The sequence below is a fragment of the Zygosaccharomyces rouxii genome (genome assembly GCF_000026365.1).
Source record: "Zygosaccharomyces rouxii strain CBS732 chromosome C complete sequence".
Classification (NCBI taxonomy): Eukaryota; Fungi; Ascomycota; class Saccharomycetes; order Saccharomycetales; family Saccharomycetaceae; genus Zygosaccharomyces; species Zygosaccharomyces rouxii.
Genome location: NC_012992.1, coordinates 1,384,914 through 1,404,115, shown reverse-complemented (window position 1 = coordinate 1,404,115; position 19,202 = coordinate 1,384,914). Strand labels below are relative to the sequence as shown.

Below are 19,202 nucleotides of genomic sequence, written 5' to 3'. Positions count from 1 at the left end.
TTTATGACCCTTTGTAATGATATACATGTTAATTCTAAAAGTTCTATGGTCTATTGACTCGTTTTTACTTTTGATTCAACAGCTTATGGTAGTATCTATGGTGTCTGAAATTATACTACAAGTACTATTTCCCTTAATGAGATCATTAGTTCTAAATAAATAAAGTCCGGTAATATACAACTGAGACAAAATCAATCATTGTTGATTTCTGCTAATGTTACCAATGTAATTGATAGCGGATCCTGCCTTAAAGAATTCTATCTGGTCCTTAGACATATTGTGCTTGGCTTTGATGATGAAAGATTCACCAGAAGGCTTTGTTACCTTGACATCTAATTCTCCGCCATTATCACCCTTTTTAGCAACCATATCTACCAAGTTAACAGTTTCCAGAATATCACCAGAGCTAATCTTGTCGTAATCTTGTTCGTTGGCAAAAGTTAGAGGCAACATACCCTGTTTTTTCAAATTTGTTTCGTGAATTCTTGCAAAAGATTTAACCAAAATTATTTCACCGCCCAAGAATCTTGGTGATAATGCTGCGTGCTCTCTAGCGGAACCTTCACCGTAATTATGTTCAGCAACCACAGTCCATGGTTTTCCTTGATCCTTCCATTTCATCATTAAGCCTGGGATATCGTAAGCGCTGCCATCTGCATCATAAGCCTTATTGACTTCACCAGTTTCCTTATTTTGAGCACCAATCAGAGTGTTATAAGAAATATTTTCCAAGTGACCCTTGTATTTTAACCAAACACCAGCTGCTGAGATGTGATCGGTAGTACATTTACCTTCCACTTTGAGCAAAACGTTAGTCTTCAATTCCTTACCATTCCAAGGTTTAAATGGTTCCAAAAGTTGCAGACGATCCGATTCTGGAGAAACTTCCACTTTAACGTCCGGTTGTGGTTTAGGATCAGCAGCTGGATAAAATTCGGTTCTACCCTGTTCAAAGCCAGCTCTAGGTAGATCTTGCCCAACTGGGGGATTGAATTTGAAAGTCTTACCATTATCCAGTTTGATTGAATCAGTAACAGGGTTAAACTGAGCATTACTTGAGTAAATCATAGCGGTAACAATTTCAGGCGAAGTTAAAAAGTTCATAGTGTTTCTGTTACCATCATTTCTAGCTCTGAAGTTTCTGTTGAAGGAACTGAAGATAGAATTTGTTTCCTTTGAGGTCTTTGGAACATCTTGTCTATCCCATTGACCGATACATGGACCACAAGCGTTAGCCAAAACCGTAGCACCGTTATCGGTAAAAGTCTTAATCAGCCCATCTCTTTCCAAAGTTGCTCTGATCTGTTCTGAACCAGGTGTAACAAAGAATGGGATACGTGGCTTCAAACCTGCTTGTGATGCTTGTCTGACTAGATCGGCGGCACGAGTCATATCTTGGTAGGAAGAGTTCGTACAAGATCCAATCAAACCGGCGGAAATCTTTTGAGGCCAATCTTCTTTCAAAGTTCTTTCACCAAATTCTGAAATAGGTGTTGATAAATCGGGCGTGAATGGACCATTAACATGAGGCTCCAATTCGGATAAGTTAATTTCCACAACTTTATCGTATTGAGCTCCTTCATCGGCTCTTAGGAAACCGAATTCGTTTAATGCAATGTCAGCTTGATCTGCCAAAACCGATCTACCAGTGGCCTGTAAATATAGTCTGTGAGCTTCTTGGTAGGGGAAAGTAGACGTTGTTGCACCAATCTCTGCTCCCATGTTACAGATAGTAGCCATACCTGTACACGATAGAGATGATACACCTTCACCAAAATATTCAATGATGTAACCAGTACCACCTCTCACGGTAAGGACACCTGCCAATTTAGTAATTACATCCTTTGGCGAGGCCCAACCGCTGAGATGACCTGTTAATTTAACACCAAGAATTTTAGGAGCTTTCAACTCCCATGGAGTACCAGTCAACGCGTCAACGGCATCGGCACCACCCACACCAATGGCAATTGCACCAAGACCACCTGCATTTGGTGTATGTGAATCTGTACCTAACATCATCAGACCTGGAGCTGAGAAGTTTTCAAGAACAATTTGATGAATAATACCTGAACCTGGCCCCCAAAATTGAATACCATATTTCTCACCACAGCTCTGTAAGAAATCAAACACTTCTTTGTTTGTAGACATGGCTGTCACCAAATCCTCGGCTTCACCTTTCTTACCGACGATTAAATGATCACAGTGGATAGATGCAGGAACTGCAGTCTGTGAAAGACCAGTCGTCATGAATTGTAATAATGCCATTTGGGCTGAAGCATCTTGCATGGCAACACGGTCAGGGTTCAATTTTAAGTATTGCAAACCGCGGATATCTTGCAAATTGGAGGAGACAATGGATTCCTGTGGATCACATAAATGCGAGTAGAGAATCTTTTCAGCTAAGGTCAATGGTGCATCGTTGGTAATCTTTTTAACTTGACCCAAGTTGTCTAAAAGTTTCGAATAAGGTGGTACCTTTGATTTGAATTCAGATGGAACTGAAGGAAATTTAGCGTGGGTCGCCAGAGTCCTCTTGAGATTTACCCTCGAACAAGCAGATAACATGATGAGTGATGCTGTCAATCTACGTACAAAGGGTCTTCAATATACACATAAGCATAACAGTAGAAAAGCTTCAAAGGTCTAGTGATCAAGAACGCTTTTCATTAAATAGAGTCAACCAATGAGTACCATTTTCACTTTTTCACTATTTTTTTCCGGCGGAAAAGCCTACAAAATTCCAACGGAATTAATTTGACGTAAAAGTGCAAAACCTCGACAATGAGTCAGAAGATGGGTAGAACCAAGGAGTCCCCAGTGAAATCTGAATTAAGGTTGCAAAGTTCATGCAGAGGGAAGTGTATCAAAAAAATAAATGCTTCCAACCAGATTCGAACTGATGATCTCCACATTACTAGTGTGGCGCCTTACCAACTTGGCCATAGAAGCTACTTTCTTGTGAAATGGTGTTACAAAGTAGTAATTTCAGAAACGAATAAAATCATGTTCTTGAAACATTTTTTTTATCTTTTCTTTTTCTGAATTTGAAAGTTTCCCTAATAGTAATTCGAACTTCTGGGAGGTTCCCATATTAGGAACGATCAACACCCGAAAAACACCTTCACATCAATTAATTGAAAACGTGCTCCACAGTTAATTTATTTCTAATAATCACTGCCTACAATTTACATGTGACACAGGCACTAGCGTTATTATTATAATGAATCAAAATTTTTTTTCAATTCTTCCTTGTTATTACCGATGTGCATGTATAGGCCGACTCCATATATTATATTAGCTTACCATATCTTGGGTATCCACATTTTCACATAATTAAGAAGTGTACAACTTCTGTCATCACTGTCGCCAAGGCATTACTACAGGGCTTACCCGATTGTTCCTTACTGTGATTAAGTGTACTACGAAGAAATATGAGATTTTCACATTTCTTGCAGTACAACTCAGTACCGGAATGGCAGAACCATTATATGGACTACAGCCAATTAAAGAATCTCATCTACACTTTACAAACAGATGAATTAAGACTAAATGGTGAATTAGAAGATACAGAAAGCGGAAATGGTGGTAAATCAAAGGTCTTCGCTAAAAAATTGAAGAATAAACTTTTTTCCTCGAAAGCAGGCGGCTCCACTCCTTCTAATAATGCTAATGGTGGAGGTGGTATTTCTTCGCCACCGAAGAGTCCCGCATTGGAGGGTTCCAAACCTGGAAAGGGTCCTGAAGAAATGATCCAGGAGGAAACTTTTGAATTAGATGATCTGCATACCAACAGCGCAGCTGCAGCTGCTCAAGCAGGAGGGGGAAGTTCCCCAGGAATAGGAGTAGGTGCGCAGGGTGCCAAGAGTAGTCCTGTAAAAAGGTTCAGGGACAAGTTTTTCGAATCCCGTAGATCTTCATTATCCAGTGAAGGCAAAACACTTTTCAGTCCACAAGACGCCTTTTTGAACAATCTAGCAGAGGAGAAATTGAAAGTTGATGATTTTTACAAAAGGATGGAAACCAAATTTTATGAAAAATTTGATACTTTAGTCAAAGATTTAGAGAAAGGGGGCTTTTCACATAACTTTGGATCATTCTTCCCCGAGGAACTGCCGGAGGATGATGTTGAATTTACCAAATTGCCTCCTAATGCGGATAACAGTGGATTCCAGGACGTTGAATTGCCAGAAGGGGAATCTGGTGGAATGAGCATGGCACGCCGTGAAACAAGAGACACAAAGGATACGAGGTCTGATTATTTTTCAGAGGAAGATTTAGAGGATGACTATGACGATTTGGAAGCGCAGGATAATACCGCGCTTCTAAATACAAGCCAATTGGATGTGGAAACTCAAAAGAAATCTATTTTGAAGCAATCGATAACCTACCTTTACATTGATCTTTGCCAATTGAAGTCGTTTATCGAATTAAATCGTATTGGATTTGGTAAAATTACAAAGAAATTCGATAAGGTTTTGCATGCAACAACGAGAGAAGAGTTGATTCAGAGTGGAGTTTTTTTCGCGGATACTTACATTTTCCAACCACAGACTTTAACCGCATTAAACAGCAGGATTGCTCATTTGGTTGAATTTTACGCTATCATTAAGGGAAGACATGCATATTTGGAGGATTGCAAACGTGAATTGAAAAGTTTCTTGCATGATCACATAGTTTGGGAAAGATCAAACTCATGGAAGGACATGCTAGGTCTTTTGTCCCAAGAGAAAGAGCTGGAAAGTGAAACTGTTCAGGAGGGACGTTCTAAATTAGCACTAGAGTACAAGAAATTCAAATTGCCTAAATCGATTAGTATATGGAAGTGGGAGTTTACACATCTTTGGATCCCATCATTCTTTTTCACTTGGAAAGCTCTCAATATTTCCATCATTTTCATTTTCACTTTAATCCTGATGGTGGTCCCCACTTTGAAGGATAAGGCAGAGCATCGTTGTTTGGCATTGGTGGAATGTGTTGCATTGCTATGGGCCACTGAAAGTTTCCCACTTTTCACAACAGCTCTTTTCGTCCCCATGCTTACAGTTCTTTTCAAGGTGTTGAAAGACAATAACGGTAAAGTTATGAAGGCACCGGCTGCATCCAAGGAAGTTCTTTCGACCATGTGGTCTTCAACAATTATGATTCTTTTAGCAGGTTTTACCATGGCAGAAGCGCTATCTCAATATGATATAGCTAAGGTTATTGCATCCTGGTTATTATCCGCAGCAGGTACCAAGCCTAGAAATGTTTTACTAATGGCTATGTCCGTGGTTTTCTTCCTTTCTATGTGGATCTCTAACGTCGCAGCCCCTACTCTAACGTATTCCTTGATGTCGCCAATTTTGGGTGAATTAGATTGTACTGATCCATTTGCAAAGGCGTTGGTGTTCGGTGTTGCTATTGCCGCTGATATTGGTGGTATGGCATCACCAATCTCGTCACCTCAAAATGTGGTTTCAATGCAGTATTTGAAAACTTATAATATTGGGTGGGGTCAATTTTTCGCAACTGCATTACCTTGTGGTATACTTGCCATGCTTCTGTCATGGGTGGTTATCTTCACAACTTTTAAGGTAAATCGTACCAAATTGGAAAGATTTAAGCCTATTAAAGCAAAATTTACAATAAAGCAATGGTATATCATAGCCGTGTGTATGGGTACCATTCTGCTATGGTGTGTGGAAGGTAATGTAGAGCCTGCATTCGGTGAATCTGGTGAAATTGCTGTATTGCCAATAGTTCTTTTCTTTGGTACTGGTATTCTGTCGACTCGCGACTTTAACACTTTCCCCTGGAGTATTGTCACGCTTGCCATGGGTGGTATTGCGCTTGGTAAAGCGGTTTCATCCTCTGGTCTATTAGCAACGGTGGCTCATGCTCTACAAAGGAAAATCCAAAACGATGGTACCATGGCTATTCTTTGTATCTTTGGTGTTCTAATGCTTGTTGTGGGTACTTTTGTCTCACATACCGTCTCAGCTATTATTATCATTCCATTAGTGAAAGAGGTCGGTGACAAGTTATCAGATCCTAAAGCCGCTCCTATCTTGGTGTTTGGTTGTGCATTGCTATCATCTACTGGTTTGGCTTTGCCATCTTCAGGTTTCCCGAATGTTACCGCTATTTCCATGTATGATAAAAAGGGAGGTAGATATTTGGATGTCAATACATTTATGACAAGAGGTTTAGTGATTTCACTCATCGCATTCTTATGTATCATCACCATGGGTTACGGTATTATGAAGAGTGTTCTCAAGGGTGTGGATCAGCAGTAATTGTCACTATAAGAAAATTGTGATTATAGATGGATTTACATTTTCTGTCCTTCTTCGTTTAATGTAAAATATATAAGTGGAAAATACTCTAGTTTAAGGATAAATGAAAATTTTGGATAATGGGAAGATAAAGGTTTCTTGCCAAGTTAATGAAAAATTCTTCTTTTTATATTTTATATATTTTATCACATTCTGGTGGTTAATACCTTGAGAGGGCTCTTGAAATTCGTTACGCGAGTTAGTTGAAATTTGAAAAAAAAAAAAAAAAAAGAAAAATAAAATTGATGAAGTTATAGTGACATATTCTATTGTATATTGTTAAGAAAAGAATTGTAGACCCTTGTAATCTATCACTTATAAAAATGGTTGATGATTCAGGTGATAGCCATTCGATCCTTGAGAATGATGCGGTAGGTTCACCAAGGGAAAACACAATTGACGATGAAGCTTTCCCCACTTTGGAGAATCAAAGGAATATAATCACACAATTGGTAAATGAAAACCAAGAAAATGCAAAGGAAGGAGACAGCGTATATATTATCCCACAATTTTGGTATGCAAATTTTTTCGACCCTCAGACTATAGATCCTACCCAGCTAGGACCTATAGATACTGCGCTAATTTGTAGGGATTATCGGAATTTCATACTGGTTGAATACGATAAATGTCCCTACATTTCAATACCCGAACCTGTGTTTGTCAAGTTAGTGAATTGGTATGGTTTGGCTAATGACTCACAACCGGTGAGCACACATCTGGTTTATGATGAAAACCACAACTTAATTACAGAGTACAATCAATGCGTTTTCAGAGTACATCACTTGGTGGAAAGCGATCAGGATAGGCGACATGGTGGAGGTCTTAACAAAAGGGTGTCATATTTTGCAATCTCAAGATTATGTACAGTCAAACAGTTATCAATCAAGATCCTCGATACCTTTTTTGAGAGGGAATCAGATTTAGATGTTTCCAAGGCTAAATTCAAAATATGGTTCGTTAAGTATTCTGAGCAAGTTGGTTCCAATAGTATTCTAAATTCATCCTTTAAGCTGGATCCATTGCAATTTATGGAATTACCCCTCCACAGAAGAATCACCCCTCTGTTATTCCATCATACTTTGAAAGAAGTCGATATTCTGACGGGTGATTTCGTAGTGGAATTAAGGCAGTACAACAAGAACTATCATTGGCTTTCCAACTACTTCATGTACAATCAATTGACACCTTCGAGCGGTATTACTGGGTTATACAACTTGGGTAACACTTGTTATATGAATTCCGCTCTGCAATGTCTAGTACACATTCCCGAATTGAGAGACTACTTCCTTTACAATTGTTTTGAGGATGAAATAAACTGTAATAATCCGTTGGGGTACCAAGGATATGTGGCTAGAGCATTTAGTGGATTAGTGCAGAATCTGTTCGGCTGCAAGACTTTATCGAGTGGTTCTACGCTGACGCCGGCATATTCACCAACAGGTTTTAAAAGCACAATAGGTCATTTCAATAGTATGTTTTCAGGCTACATGCAACAAGATTCTCAGGAGTTCATAACTTTCCTTTTGGATGGGCTACATGAAGATTTGAATAGGATTGTCGATAAACCGTACATTGAAAAGCCTTCATTGTCCCCCGAGGATGACAGTAACGACTTCAATGTCATCAAAAGATTGGCAGAGGATACCTGGAAATTACATTTACAAAGAAACGATTCTGTCATCACCGATTTATTTGTCGGACTTTACGAGTCTACATTACAATGTCCAGAGTGTAATAACGTCTCCATAACATTTGATCCCTACAATGATTTAACTCTTCCTCTCCCCGTGAATACGGTTTGGCATTGCAAAGTTAAGGTTTTTCCACAGAATTCCCCACCATGTGTTTTAGAAGTGGAAATGGGTAAGTCATCTACATATCAAAATTTAAAGGAGTACGTTGCAAAGTATGCCAATATAGAACCAAGGAATTTGTATGGATGTGAAATCTTTAGTCACCAGTTCTACAACAATTACGAATCCCCAGAATCAAACTCTCAATTCTTACCCATTCAAGAGCTTATTTCAGAATCTGACGATGTAATATTTTATGAAATTGTGGCATCACAAAACGATACAATTGTTCCGATATTAAATAGTCGGATTGAAGAAGGTTTCAAAAATCCCAGATTATTCGGAGTTCCCTTCTTTATTGTGCTTTCGCCAGAAGAAAGAGTCAACCCCGGTGCTATTCGTTACAAGCTCGAGAAGTATTTTTCGCATTTAAGTGGAGGATTTGTAGAGTTCCCCTCACTGTCTGAAATGGAAAATCATTCGTTACCCACCCTTCCACTTCTTCGAGAGAAATATCCAGAATATACTTTTGATGAGTATCAGGAATTTTTAAAATATGCTGTCAAAGAAGACATCGGCACTATTGACACCCATTTTAAGATTAAAACCATCGAGGAAACTACTACTGAAAATGAAGATGATCCAAATCAACAAATACTACCAGACAATGCCAACCAATTACCAAGGTTTTGGACACCATACTCTCCGATTAATGTAAATCGCGCTAAGGACATTTCTGAATCGCTAAATCCAGTGGTAAGGGATATTTATGACTATCCATCGCTTTTGCAAGCTGCAAAAGGCCCAACAATGGATGACAATGGATCTAATGAGCAAAAAGATAAAGTCAGCGACTTGCAAACAGAACCTACCACAGCACAAGATTCAGATATAGACTTAGAGAATGCTCAAGAGGAACAGCAAGATGAAAATTCAGTAGATTCAGAGCCGAACGAAGCCACTACACAGAATACTAATGATAATAATGACAATCAAATAATTCCCCTGGTAAATTCACAGACTTTTATTGTATGTGAATGGTCAGAATCAGCTATCCAGGAAGTTTTCTCTGAAGATAAGTTGATAAACTGGGAAAAGCCAGCAGAATTAAAGAATACACAGTTGGAGGTAGAGAGACAAAAAAGACAGCAAGAGGAGGAAAAGAAGATCACTCTACATGACTGTTTAAAGTTGTTCTCGAAACGTGAGGTTTTGGGCATGAATGATTCGTGGTACTGCCCCTCATGTAAGGAACACAGACAGGCTACAAAGCAAATTCAACTTTGGGACACTCCTGATGTCCTACTAATACATTTGAAAAGATTTGAGAATTTACGATCTTTCAGCGATAAAATTGACGAAGTTGTCCACTTCCCCATAACGGGTCTAGATATGTCACCATACTTGGTTAACAAGGGAGATCCAAGAGGGACCATTTACGATCTAGTTGCCGTGGATAATCATTATGGTGGGTTAGGTGGTGGTCATTACACTGCCTATGCGAAAAATGTTGATGATTCTAAATGGTATTATTTCGATGATTCTCGTGTTACGGAGACCACACCAGAGCGTGGTATTGCTAGTTCCGCATATCTACTATTCTACGTGCGCCGCACTGCTGATGGAAAATGTGGTACCCATGAGTTACAAGAACTTATCCAGAAAAGTCGTAAGAATTATGATGACCGTATTAGACAAATGTATGACAGACAGAGGATGCTGTTCGAAAGTAATAAGACCGACAGCGAAGAGATCGCTGACATTGAGGAAGACTCTAGCAAGATAGAGCAGCCCAGGGAAGAAGATACTCCAGATGGCAGAGTTGATAGTGGTGATAGTGGTGATAGTTCAGAAGCCAATGGTAGCACCAGTTCGCATGAAAATTCTGTGTCAGCAAGATCAGCCGATTATAGCGTTAGAAGCTTAGAAGTTGGTCGTCTCCAACCTAGAGAGTCTCTTGATGAGAATGAGAATAATATGAGTCGCCGCAAGCTTAGAATCTTGAACAAGACTTACAATGAACCCTCAATTGCACATTCACCAGCTTCGTCTGTGTCCTCTGATGGTACCGATAGCATAAGTGCTGCACTTTCCCAAGCCAAATCGGGGAACGATAATATTCTAAGATCCCCTACAAAGGATTAGTTTATAGCCGTTTCTCTCATCAGGCATTAAAACTTATTCAAAAGTTTATTTATGTCTTTCATTCTTGTACATTAGGAAGTAATTAAAAAAAGAAAAAAAAATAATGAAAAAGTTAAGATCATGAGAAGGAAATAAAAGTCTTGAGCATCAGGCGACTTCCTCGAATGTGGGGATGCTCTCAGCGGCACCTGCTTTTTGAATTCCAATAGAACTAGCCTTTGTAGAAAACTGAATTGCAGTCTCCAGGTCAACATTCTGGTGCAATTGTGTTACCAGAGCGCCTAAAAATATATCACCGGCAGCGGTAGTGTCCACCACATTCACGTCTGGGACGGCAGGGGTAAATCCAACGGTAGGAGTTTCTTTCGAAGCGTAAATGGAGCCCTTTTCACCCAACGTCACGACGGCAATAGCAGAATTGGTTTGGCTCACCAAATGACGCTGAAATTCCTCACAAATTTGTTTGTAACCTCCTACATAGTCTTTTTCGATCTCTTTGGCGTAAAATTCATATTCCTTCTCCTCATAGATGGCTTTCACGATTTGTAGAGCTTCCACTTCATTAATTACGAGTACATCCACCAAAGACCATTGCTCCTTAGTGATCGGATAGAATGGAGAGGGATTGTAGACAATTTGGAAATGGGGATGGTTTATCTTAATCCAAGAAATGATAGAGCATGGATCTGGAATTTCATTCTGGAATACCACAAATTGTTTTTCATTGTTGAGAGTGACCCCTTGGAAGATAGATTTCAAGTCATCATCGTCATAGACGCTATTACCATTGGCACCTTCGGTGAGAATAATTCTATTTTGTCCACCGTTTTTCTGTTCCACTAGAATTGTGGCCACACCAGTACTTTTCTTTTCTATAACTTGAACCTTGGTAGTGTCTACGCCACTTTCTTGTAAAAGATCTTTTAATTGTTTACCAAAGGAGTCATTTCCGACACTACCAACCATTCTAATTTCATATTTGGCACCAGTCTGTTTCAATTTGGCGAGAGCAATGGTCTGATTCAACCCTTTCCCACCTGCATGGGTCTCAAAAGTATTGCCTCGAAGAGTCTCTCCGGCCTGCGGTACTCTATCAGTGAAAGTAACGATGTCGTAGTTCAATGACCCGATTGTAGTAATACCCATGATGCTGATATAATGATTCTACGGGGGGATATATCTTTGATACCAGACTTAGGGTGTGTTCCTAAGACTAATAGGTAAGGTTTCTTATATATGTGTATATTCTACTTTCATTTTATGATCACATGATATTCACATGACTTTGGGTCACATGAATATCATGTGATCTGAAATTTTTTCAACATCTCATCTCATCTCATCACTTAGAAGTACATTAGCCCAAAACTTCTTCAACTAACAGCCCATATAAAGTCGAATTAACCAGCTTTAACCTTCAGTATGGCTAGTTCTGAAGCAGATACTGTCGAGGTCCATCCAGTGACTTTTCCTCCTCAAGTTCTCGCTCGTATATCCCCAGAATTGTCTCTACAGAGACATCTTTCGTTGGGTATAAGACCATCTTTGAAACGATTTGAGGAATTTAGAGATGTACATATCGATCAGAATACTCTTTCTAGGTATAAATTAGAAAATGCTGCATCAGAAGATTCAACTAATAGCGTATTAGGATCTAATGTTCTCAAGAGCGGGAAGACGTTCGTCATTACGTCTATCACTGGTGGTATAGTGGAAGAGACACTGCCAGTGGAGACTGAAGATCCAGGTGAACAAGAACTCGAAGATTTGACTAAAGGAAGAGATGAAATTTCTAAATTCGCACCGGTATATCCATTAGTAGAAGTGGAAAGAGGTCGTGTAGGGGCCCCCACGGATGAAGAAATGACTATTTCACAGAAATTGCACGATTACGTGTTACATTCAGGATTAATCCCAAAATCTTCATTAAAGGTACAATGTGGTGTGCGTACCACTGAAAAATCTGGGGAGGCTAAAGTTCTATATCCAGATGAAGATGTCGACGTCTCTACATCTATTCGTACACTATCACAAAGGAAATGGTCCTACGTTCTTTATGCTAAAATCGTGGTCTTTAGTCGAACGGGTCCTGTGTTCGACCTATGTTGGAATTCTCTGCTTTATGCCCTTCAGGATACTCGTCTTCCCAGAGCCTTCATTGATGAGCGTGCTACAGACTTAAAGATGACTATAAGGACTAGAGGTAGAAGTGCGTCAGTTAGAGAGACCTACGAAATTTTATGCGATCCAAGGAGATCAATTCCATTAAAAATTTCCAGAGAAAGTGTGGGGTATGCTTCTAGTTTTGGTGTTATTGATTTAGACCCAGAAATGGCCTTGGATCAAGAAGATCATGATATGGAAAAAGAAGAAAGGCAACCAATTCTGCTAGCAGATTTAGATACCGAAGCAGAAGAAGCATGCATACAATCGACCATCTGTATTATTACTGATTCCAATGGTAACCTAAAAAACATTGATATTCTAGGAGGAGGCGCTAGGGTGACACCTGCCATACTTCGTAGAGCTATTAATTTGGCCCAACTTAGAGCAAGGAACCTGGAGTTTCTAACAGCACCAGAAGTGTAGGTGAGGGGAATATAAATAGTTTAGACTCTTTTTTTTTCTCTTTACATAAACATTAAAAAGGATGTGGATGTAACAAATTAATAAATCTTAAGAATCTAAGAAATCAATAACAGGAAGAAAACGTCTTTAGTCTATCTTCTTCTGGAACCTCTAGTTGGAGATGGAGAAGGTGTTGAAACATTTTGCAAATCGATGTTAACATATTCATTAACTTTGGCGGCAACACCACCACTGGCACGCTTCACGACTCTACTCTTCTTGGTACCTTTGTTTTTGTAAATTTCAATGTAAAATGCCACGAATAGGAATAAATAGGAAGACAAAATAGCACAACCGGAAAAGGTGGCAGTTGTTGAACCGACACAATCACCACAGTGTGGGAAAGTTGGGAAATATAGATGAACCACTTTTTGGTAAACTGCAAAATAGATGAAAATGATATCTAGAACAAATTGGAGAATTTGAAATCTAGTAACCCATTCTTTCCACCAAACTCTAATTCCACTTGCTGCTAATAAGTAATAGAAGTACATCAAAACGTGAACTCCCAAATTTAAAGTAATTGGCACCCAGGAGATTGCAGTTGTACCCACCAATTGAGTAAAGCACAGTAAGGCGGTTGCACCGTGGTGATAAGTGTGAAGAAATGTCAACTTCTTCTTCTTCAACACCAAAAACAGCGTATCGATAAATTCAACGAATTTAAAGACATAATTGATGTAGTAAAGTGTTACCATTGGTTGAGTCCAAGCACCGATATCACAGATAGCATAGAAAAGTCCATTTCTCCAAACGATTGGGATCAATTGTTCGACCATCAACGTCAATAGGCATAGTGATCCTAGCGTTAGGAATAAATTGTGCAATTGGAATAAGAGGTTTAATTTAAATGGTTCGGAATGCCTCAGAAGAAATTTACCGCCAAATATGACAACATAATAAGTGGAGATTGCTGCAATTACGGACTTTAGGTCACTCAAAGGTAATTTATCAGCAACGAATTTGAATTCGTGTGGGATGAATCTACCACCAGTTATCTTGGACACAATCGAATCAAAATGTCCCCAAAGATAAATGTTAAAGAATGGTCTATCCAGCGTTGGAATAAACTCACTTAAGATACCTGAGTTATCGAGCGCTTGTTCTTGAACATGCTCCATAACCACATTCTCAATAGCTCCTTCCATGATTTCGTTTTGAAAAAGCAAGTAATAGTACAACAGCAGCTACCCAAACAAAATTAGTGACTATTATCTATAGATACAGTCGACGAAATCACTTCTCTTTTTTTTTTAGAGCGATAAAAGTTTTCCTGTGCGTTCGAATGTTGAGTTGAAGTTTCTTTATATTCGAAGACGTGTTTTGTTTGGATAATTTTTCAACAAAGCGCGATTAACTGAAAGACCGACAAATCTCTGCCGTAATAATGAAGAATAGATTTATTGAACTCGAATCGTGAAATGTTGTTTAATGATGTCTCTCCAATATGGGAGACCATCACTGATAAATAACTAGATAATAAATATAAACATTAAATAATAGTTATCGGTTCAGAGGCGAACATGGCCTACAGCGTCTGCGTACCTCTGCAAGTCCAATGGTTCCCATTTGATACCTAGACCTTCAGCAATAGCCTTTCCTAGGTCTTTGTTGACCAAACCGAAGTACTGACTGACTCTGGTCTTGATCTCAGGAACATGAATGTTAGAAGCGTGTCCGACAACGTTGCTGATCAATTCTTTCCTGTCAGCATCGCTAAACACCTTTTCGTACAATGCTCTTGGTTGTTCGACATCTAGCTCACTCACACCAGTCTTGATGAAGTATTCGTTGATCTTACCGTTAACAATTCTTTCGTGACGTTCTCTTTCGAATTCCTGTTTCTTAACGGAAGCAGACTCTTCACCTTGTAGGGCGACACCCTTGTACTTGTTAGTGGTCTTGTCGTCGGTCAAGTTCTTGAACTTCAAGGTTGCGGAAGGCAAGTTGGAAATGTAGTTTGGTTCCTTACCCTTGTTGTACAAACAACCTGGACCATCTCTTTGGAAGTTGGTTGCAATGTGAGGACATTCGTTGGCTGGTGTCTTTGTGCTTGTGGAAAACATAGTGGCGAATGGGCAACCAGCATTTCTTGGTCTGTTAATAGGCAATTGTTGGTAGTTAGCACCCAATCTGTGACGTTGGGTGTCAGGATAAGAGAACAATCTAGCTTGCAAAACAGAATCATTAGAAGGACCAATACCAGGGATACAGGTGTTGGAAGGACTGAAGGCGATTTGTTCGATTTCTTCAAAGTAGTTTTCGACATTTTCAGTCAAAGTAATAGTACCGTATTTCCTCAATGGGAACTGCTTCTTTGGCCAGACCTTAGTCAAGTCGTTAACAGAGTATCTGAACTCTTCTGCCTGCTTTGGTGTCATAGTTTGGACAAAGCAGTTGTAACGAGGTTTCTCACCTCTTTCCAATTGTCTGTAAAGCTTACCGTGGTGGTAATCAGGTGAAGAACCACCCAATTGAGCAGCTTCAGCACCACTTAGACATTGGAAACCCTTTTCAGGAAGAATATGGAATTGCACATAAGTCATATCACCTTCCTTGTTGTAAAACTTGAAAGTGTGACCAGAGTATGAAGACATCTCACCCCAAGATGCTGGAGTACCTCTTGGACCGAACATGTAGACGATTTGGTGAATAGACTCAGGGTTTTGGGTTAGATAGTCCCAGAACATGGAACTGTCATCACCTTGACCCAAGTGTGATTGTGGGTATCTCTTTTGAGTGTGGATGAAATGAGGGAATTGGTTACCGTCTCTAATGAAGAAGACTGGAGTGTTGTTGAAAACGTAATCATGAACACCCCAGTCAGTGTACATTTTCCAAGATGTACCTCTAGGATCTCTGGCAGTATCAGGAGAACCGGATTCACCACCGACGGTAGAGAATCTAACTGTACCTGGGCATTTGTAACCTGGCTTTTGGTATGGAGCGGCAAAAGTGATGTCGCTCAAAGAATCGGTCAATTCAAATTCAAATCTGCAACCACCACCCTTAGCGTGGACAACTCTTTCTGGAATTCTTTCTCTGTCGAAGTGAGCTAGAGATTCAATTAGATGAACGTCCTGCAAGAGAAGTGGACCGTCAGGTCTAGCATATTGAGCACCATATGGGTGAGCAGAGTGAGGGAATCCGTTTTGAGTAGAGTAGATGTGTTCTGGTTGTTGGCCTACCATTTTGTGATTGTTGCTAATGGTTGTTTCTTGATGTTCTAGGGAATTTGAGATACAACCTTTAATGAAGTGGAAAGCAGCCCTTTAAGTATTGATTGGCGAAACCATTATTAGATAATCCCTGGAAAGAAAGCCACGTTCGGTACGATCGCTGACAATTGAGTGCATCCCTAGAAAGAAGTTCTCTCGGTGATATCGCTGACAATTAAGCACATTCATCCCTAGAAGGCCCCCCTCGGTGATATCGCTTGTTGAGTTCATCCCTCACAAATATGCACATCGTCACCCCTTCCAATCCTTAGTTCAATTACACCGCATATGCCTTTCGAATGTGGAATGAAAAATACCGATATCTTCGTAAATGAACACTGTGGCAAGCGAAGTCTAACGGCAATACGTTTGTAAGTGTGCCATTAGACATCATTTGGTTCGCTTCTTTGCTCTCGTCCGCAAATCGGCCCCCATGCTGGTACGGCTGGCTGGAAAAAAAAATAAATCGTATTAACTAATAACACTCCGAAGGGATCTGGATCTACGATGCATATCTGAAAAATTATGCCAATGGGAAAGCAAGGCCCAGAAAGCCCAAACGGGACGTACCCGTCGACATTGCTTCAGCCTCTCAGGTAATTGTCCAAAAACCGAAAAATATCTCGGTGATTATTAAGTATATAGATAAACTAGAACCTACGTACCTACTACGAACCTACTACGTACCTACGCACCTACGGATTCAATTATGCCACGTGATCTGAGCCAGTCAATCTAACTGCTGCGCTGTACTTCTGCATCTTGGTCAGCAGTCCGTCACCCTGTTTAACGAGCAAGTGGTACTGAGCGTTCTTGCTGTCAGGTCTGTTGGTTTCAACAACACCGTTAGCTCTATCAATTACGCAATTCAATTGTTTGTTAGGTACAAATTTACCCAAATCAGCGTCGATAAAATCTACACTTACACCGAATGCTTGGGCCATGGACGTTAGTGAAAGAGTGTTGTAGGATTCTAGTAGTTGAGCGTATACCTTGCATCTCATTTCCCTGACAAAAAAGTCCGCGTGAGCATTCAAATATTTGCAGGGCACTAGAACGTTATCGTAAGTTTCCAACAAGTAGGGGAAGAACGAAGCGTACTCGGAGGTGTAAAGGGAGATCGTTAGTGAGCTGATCGATTGTAAGGCCTTTGTTGTGGTTAGCAACGATAACATCTCAGGTGAATCGATCACTTTAGACTTCAACTCCGTTCTTTCAAGAGTAAATAGACCTGCTACGGATGCGTAAGTAGCAATGCTTTCGTATGAGGTCAATTCATTCGATGTAAAAGTCGCCAGAGAATCCACTAAAAGCTTAGCCGCCTCTTTAAAATCTCTGATAGCTAAACAGTGGATACCCAAATATGTTTTGAAACGATTACGTCTCTCCCAATCACCACCTTTTTCAATCATTAAGTTTGCCTGTTCCAATTTTTCCTTGACGAATTTTTGGTCGTTGTAGAAGAATCCTAGTCTTGTAATTGTCATAATAACGTCAATCTTTGCACCTGTAGATATAGCCTTCTGTAATGCCTTTTCTAAAGTTTCTTCTGCATTGACACGATCACCGATTTGTGCATAGTATTCACCCAATTTAATCCAACACTGTGCTTGTTCCAATTCACCTTCGTCATTTTCCTCTACTTCGCTTAAATGCTCTTTGAGTTCTGTAATATGCTGCTCGTTCTTGTCACACAACTGTTCATAAAATTTGGAATCGAACTTTAACACGCCCTGAGGTAAATATTCTTCGCATAGGTATTTGTAGTAAGGTCCCATTTCCTCTTGCTCAATGACTTCTAAGACTTTTGAAATTACTTCTGGTCTATTGGCTTTAATCTTGGGTTGAGATAGAACAAACGCCCATTCTGATACTTCGTAATTGGGCACCTTGTGAACTGCTGGATCCTCGAAAACTGGTTCTTCTTCAGCCATGATGATAACGATCGATAACTGTATGTATGCTCTTTGGTGAACTAGGCTTTCCGCTTATTGCCTTCTTCGTTGAGTGGCAAACTGTTCAATAACATATGGTCCCTTAGAAAGCGATTGGAACTTTTTTTTTTGAGATTTCTCTAGTCACGTGCTCCTCGTGTGACTTGTGAGGGTAACCATTTTCTCACATCATTTGCCACGTATCTCCCAACAGAAGGTTCCAGAAAATCGCCGTTCCATGCATGTTGCACAGCCGCCTCCTGTGCGGCGCTATGTCGACCACCGCCCATGTGATAGTTTTCCTTTCGTCATTCACGATCTTCATCGTTTTTCAATTATCACTTCTTCTCACTTAACAAACAATACAAGCTAACAAACATATTCGTATGGATTCGATTTATCATACAGGCGTAACGAACACCAACCCTGAGAACCAAACACTAAAGCCTGTTTCCCAACCATGACTGTTGTGCATATGGATACCTCGCTGTATCCCTTTAAATTTGAGCCATTTCTAAGGCAGGAGTACTCGTTCTCGCAGGATCCTGATAGACCCGTATGTGAATTTTACAATCCAAGAGAGGGCCCAAGTTCATGTCCCAGAGGCGCATCATGTCCGAAGAAACACGTCTTGCCCATATTCCATAACAAGATCGTTTGTAAGCACTGGTTACGTGGATTGTGTAAAAAGAACGACCAATGTGAATATCTACACGAGTACAATTTACGTAAGATGCCAGAATGTGTTTTCTATTCGAAAAACGGCTACTGTACTCAAACACCCGAATGTCAGTATCTACATATAGACCCACAGTCAAAGATTGCGCCCTGCGAGGAATACACAATGGGATTTTGTCCACAGGGTCCAAATTGCAAAAAACGTCATGTGAAGAAAGTGTTATGTCCGCGCTACTTAACCGGATTTTGTCCTTTGGGTAGACGTGATTGTGATATGGCACATCCATCATTTGTAGTGCCTGGTGACTTGAGTAAGTTGAGAATCAAGAAGGATGAAGAAATAAATACGAGGAAGTCGGATGCTGAGAAGGAAAGAAGACTGAATGCAATAATTAATGGTGAAATACCTGCATAGAACTCTTTTTGGATATTGCAGTGCAGCAATGTTGCTGTGCACGTGAGCTTTTTTTGCTTCCTTACTTCGTTACCGCC

The 19,202-nt window shown here is 40.0% G+C and overlaps 9 protein-coding genes and 1 non-coding gene across 10 annotated transcripts; 4 read left to right on the top strand and 6 right to left on the bottom strand.

Annotated features, from left to right (window-relative positions):
- Positions 1-195: 195 nt before the first annotated feature.
- On the bottom strand, positions 196-2,565 carry ACO2 (aconitate hydratase ACO2; the record flags this gene model as incomplete). Its single annotated transcript, XM_002496373.1, has 1 exon — positions 196-2,565. One exon carries the CDS (start codon positions 2,563-2,565, stop codon positions 196-198), a length of 2,370 nt encoding a protein of 789 aa, XP_002496418.1.
- Positions 2,566-2,876: 311 nt separating this feature from the next.
- ZYRO0C17952r lies at positions 2,877-2,949 on the bottom strand. Its single transcript has one exon. It is a non-coding gene; the product is annotated as a tRNA-Thr (tRNA).
- Positions 2,950-3,431: 482 nt separating this feature from the next.
- Positions 3,432-6,275, top strand: PHO90 (SPX domain-containing inorganic phosphate transporter; the record flags this gene model as incomplete). The annotated part of the gene is made up of 1 exon (XM_002496372.1): positions 3,432-6,275. One exon carries the CDS (start codon positions 3,432-3,434, stop codon positions 6,273-6,275), a length of 2,844 nt encoding a protein of 947 aa, XP_002496417.1.
- Positions 6,276-6,637: 362 nt separating this feature from the next.
- On the top strand, positions 6,638-10,252 carry UBP12 (putative ubiquitin-specific protease UBP12; the record flags this gene model as incomplete). Its single annotated transcript, XM_002496371.1, has 1 exon — positions 6,638-10,252. The coding sequence occupies one exon, from the start codon at positions 6,638-6,640 to the stop codon at positions 10,250-10,252; it is 3,615 nt and encodes a 1,204-aa protein (XP_002496416.1).
- A 147-nt stretch (positions 10,253-10,399) lies between these two features.
- Positions 10,400-11,398, bottom strand: RBK1 (putative ribokinase; the record flags this gene model as incomplete). The annotated part of the gene is made up of 1 exon (XM_002496370.1): positions 10,400-11,398. The coding sequence occupies one exon, from the start codon at positions 11,396-11,398 to the stop codon at positions 10,400-10,402; it is 999 nt and encodes a 332-aa protein (XP_002496415.1).
- A 276-nt stretch (positions 11,399-11,674) lies between these two features.
- On the top strand, positions 11,675-12,841 carry RRP43 (exosome non-catalytic core subunit RRP43; the record flags this gene model as incomplete). Its single annotated transcript, XM_002496369.1, has 1 exon — positions 11,675-12,841. One exon carries the CDS (start codon positions 11,675-11,677, stop codon positions 12,839-12,841), a length of 1,167 nt encoding a protein of 388 aa, XP_002496414.1.
- Positions 12,842-12,972: 131 nt separating this feature from the next.
- Positions 12,973-14,028, bottom strand: ZYRO0C17842g (elongation of very long chain fatty acids protein; the record flags this gene model as incomplete). The annotated part of the gene is made up of 1 exon (XM_002496368.1): positions 12,973-14,028. The coding sequence occupies one exon, from the start codon at positions 14,026-14,028 to the stop codon at positions 12,973-12,975; it is 1,056 nt and encodes a 351-aa protein (XP_002496413.1).
- Positions 14,029-14,391: 363 nt separating this feature from the next.
- CTT1 (catalase T) lies at positions 14,392-16,071 on the bottom strand (the record flags this gene model as incomplete). Its single annotated transcript, XM_002496367.1, has 1 exon — positions 14,392-16,071. One exon carries the CDS (start codon positions 16,069-16,071, stop codon positions 14,392-14,394), a length of 1,680 nt encoding a protein of 559 aa, XP_002496412.1.
- Positions 16,072-16,805: 734 nt separating this feature from the next.
- RPN7 (proteasome regulatory particle lid subunit RPN7) lies at positions 16,806-18,032 on the bottom strand (the record flags this gene model as incomplete). Its single annotated transcript, XM_002496366.1, has 1 exon — positions 16,806-18,032. The coding sequence occupies one exon, from the start codon at positions 18,030-18,032 to the stop codon at positions 16,806-16,808; it is 1,227 nt and encodes a 408-aa protein (XP_002496411.1).
- Positions 18,033-18,492: 460 nt separating this feature from the next.
- YTH1 (cleavage polyadenylation factor RNA-binding subunit YTH1) lies at positions 18,493-19,125 on the top strand (the record flags this gene model as incomplete). Its single annotated transcript, XM_002496365.1, has 1 exon — positions 18,493-19,125. One exon carries the CDS (start codon positions 18,493-18,495, stop codon positions 19,123-19,125), a length of 633 nt encoding a protein of 210 aa, XP_002496410.1.
- Positions 19,126-19,202: the final 77 nt, after the last annotated feature.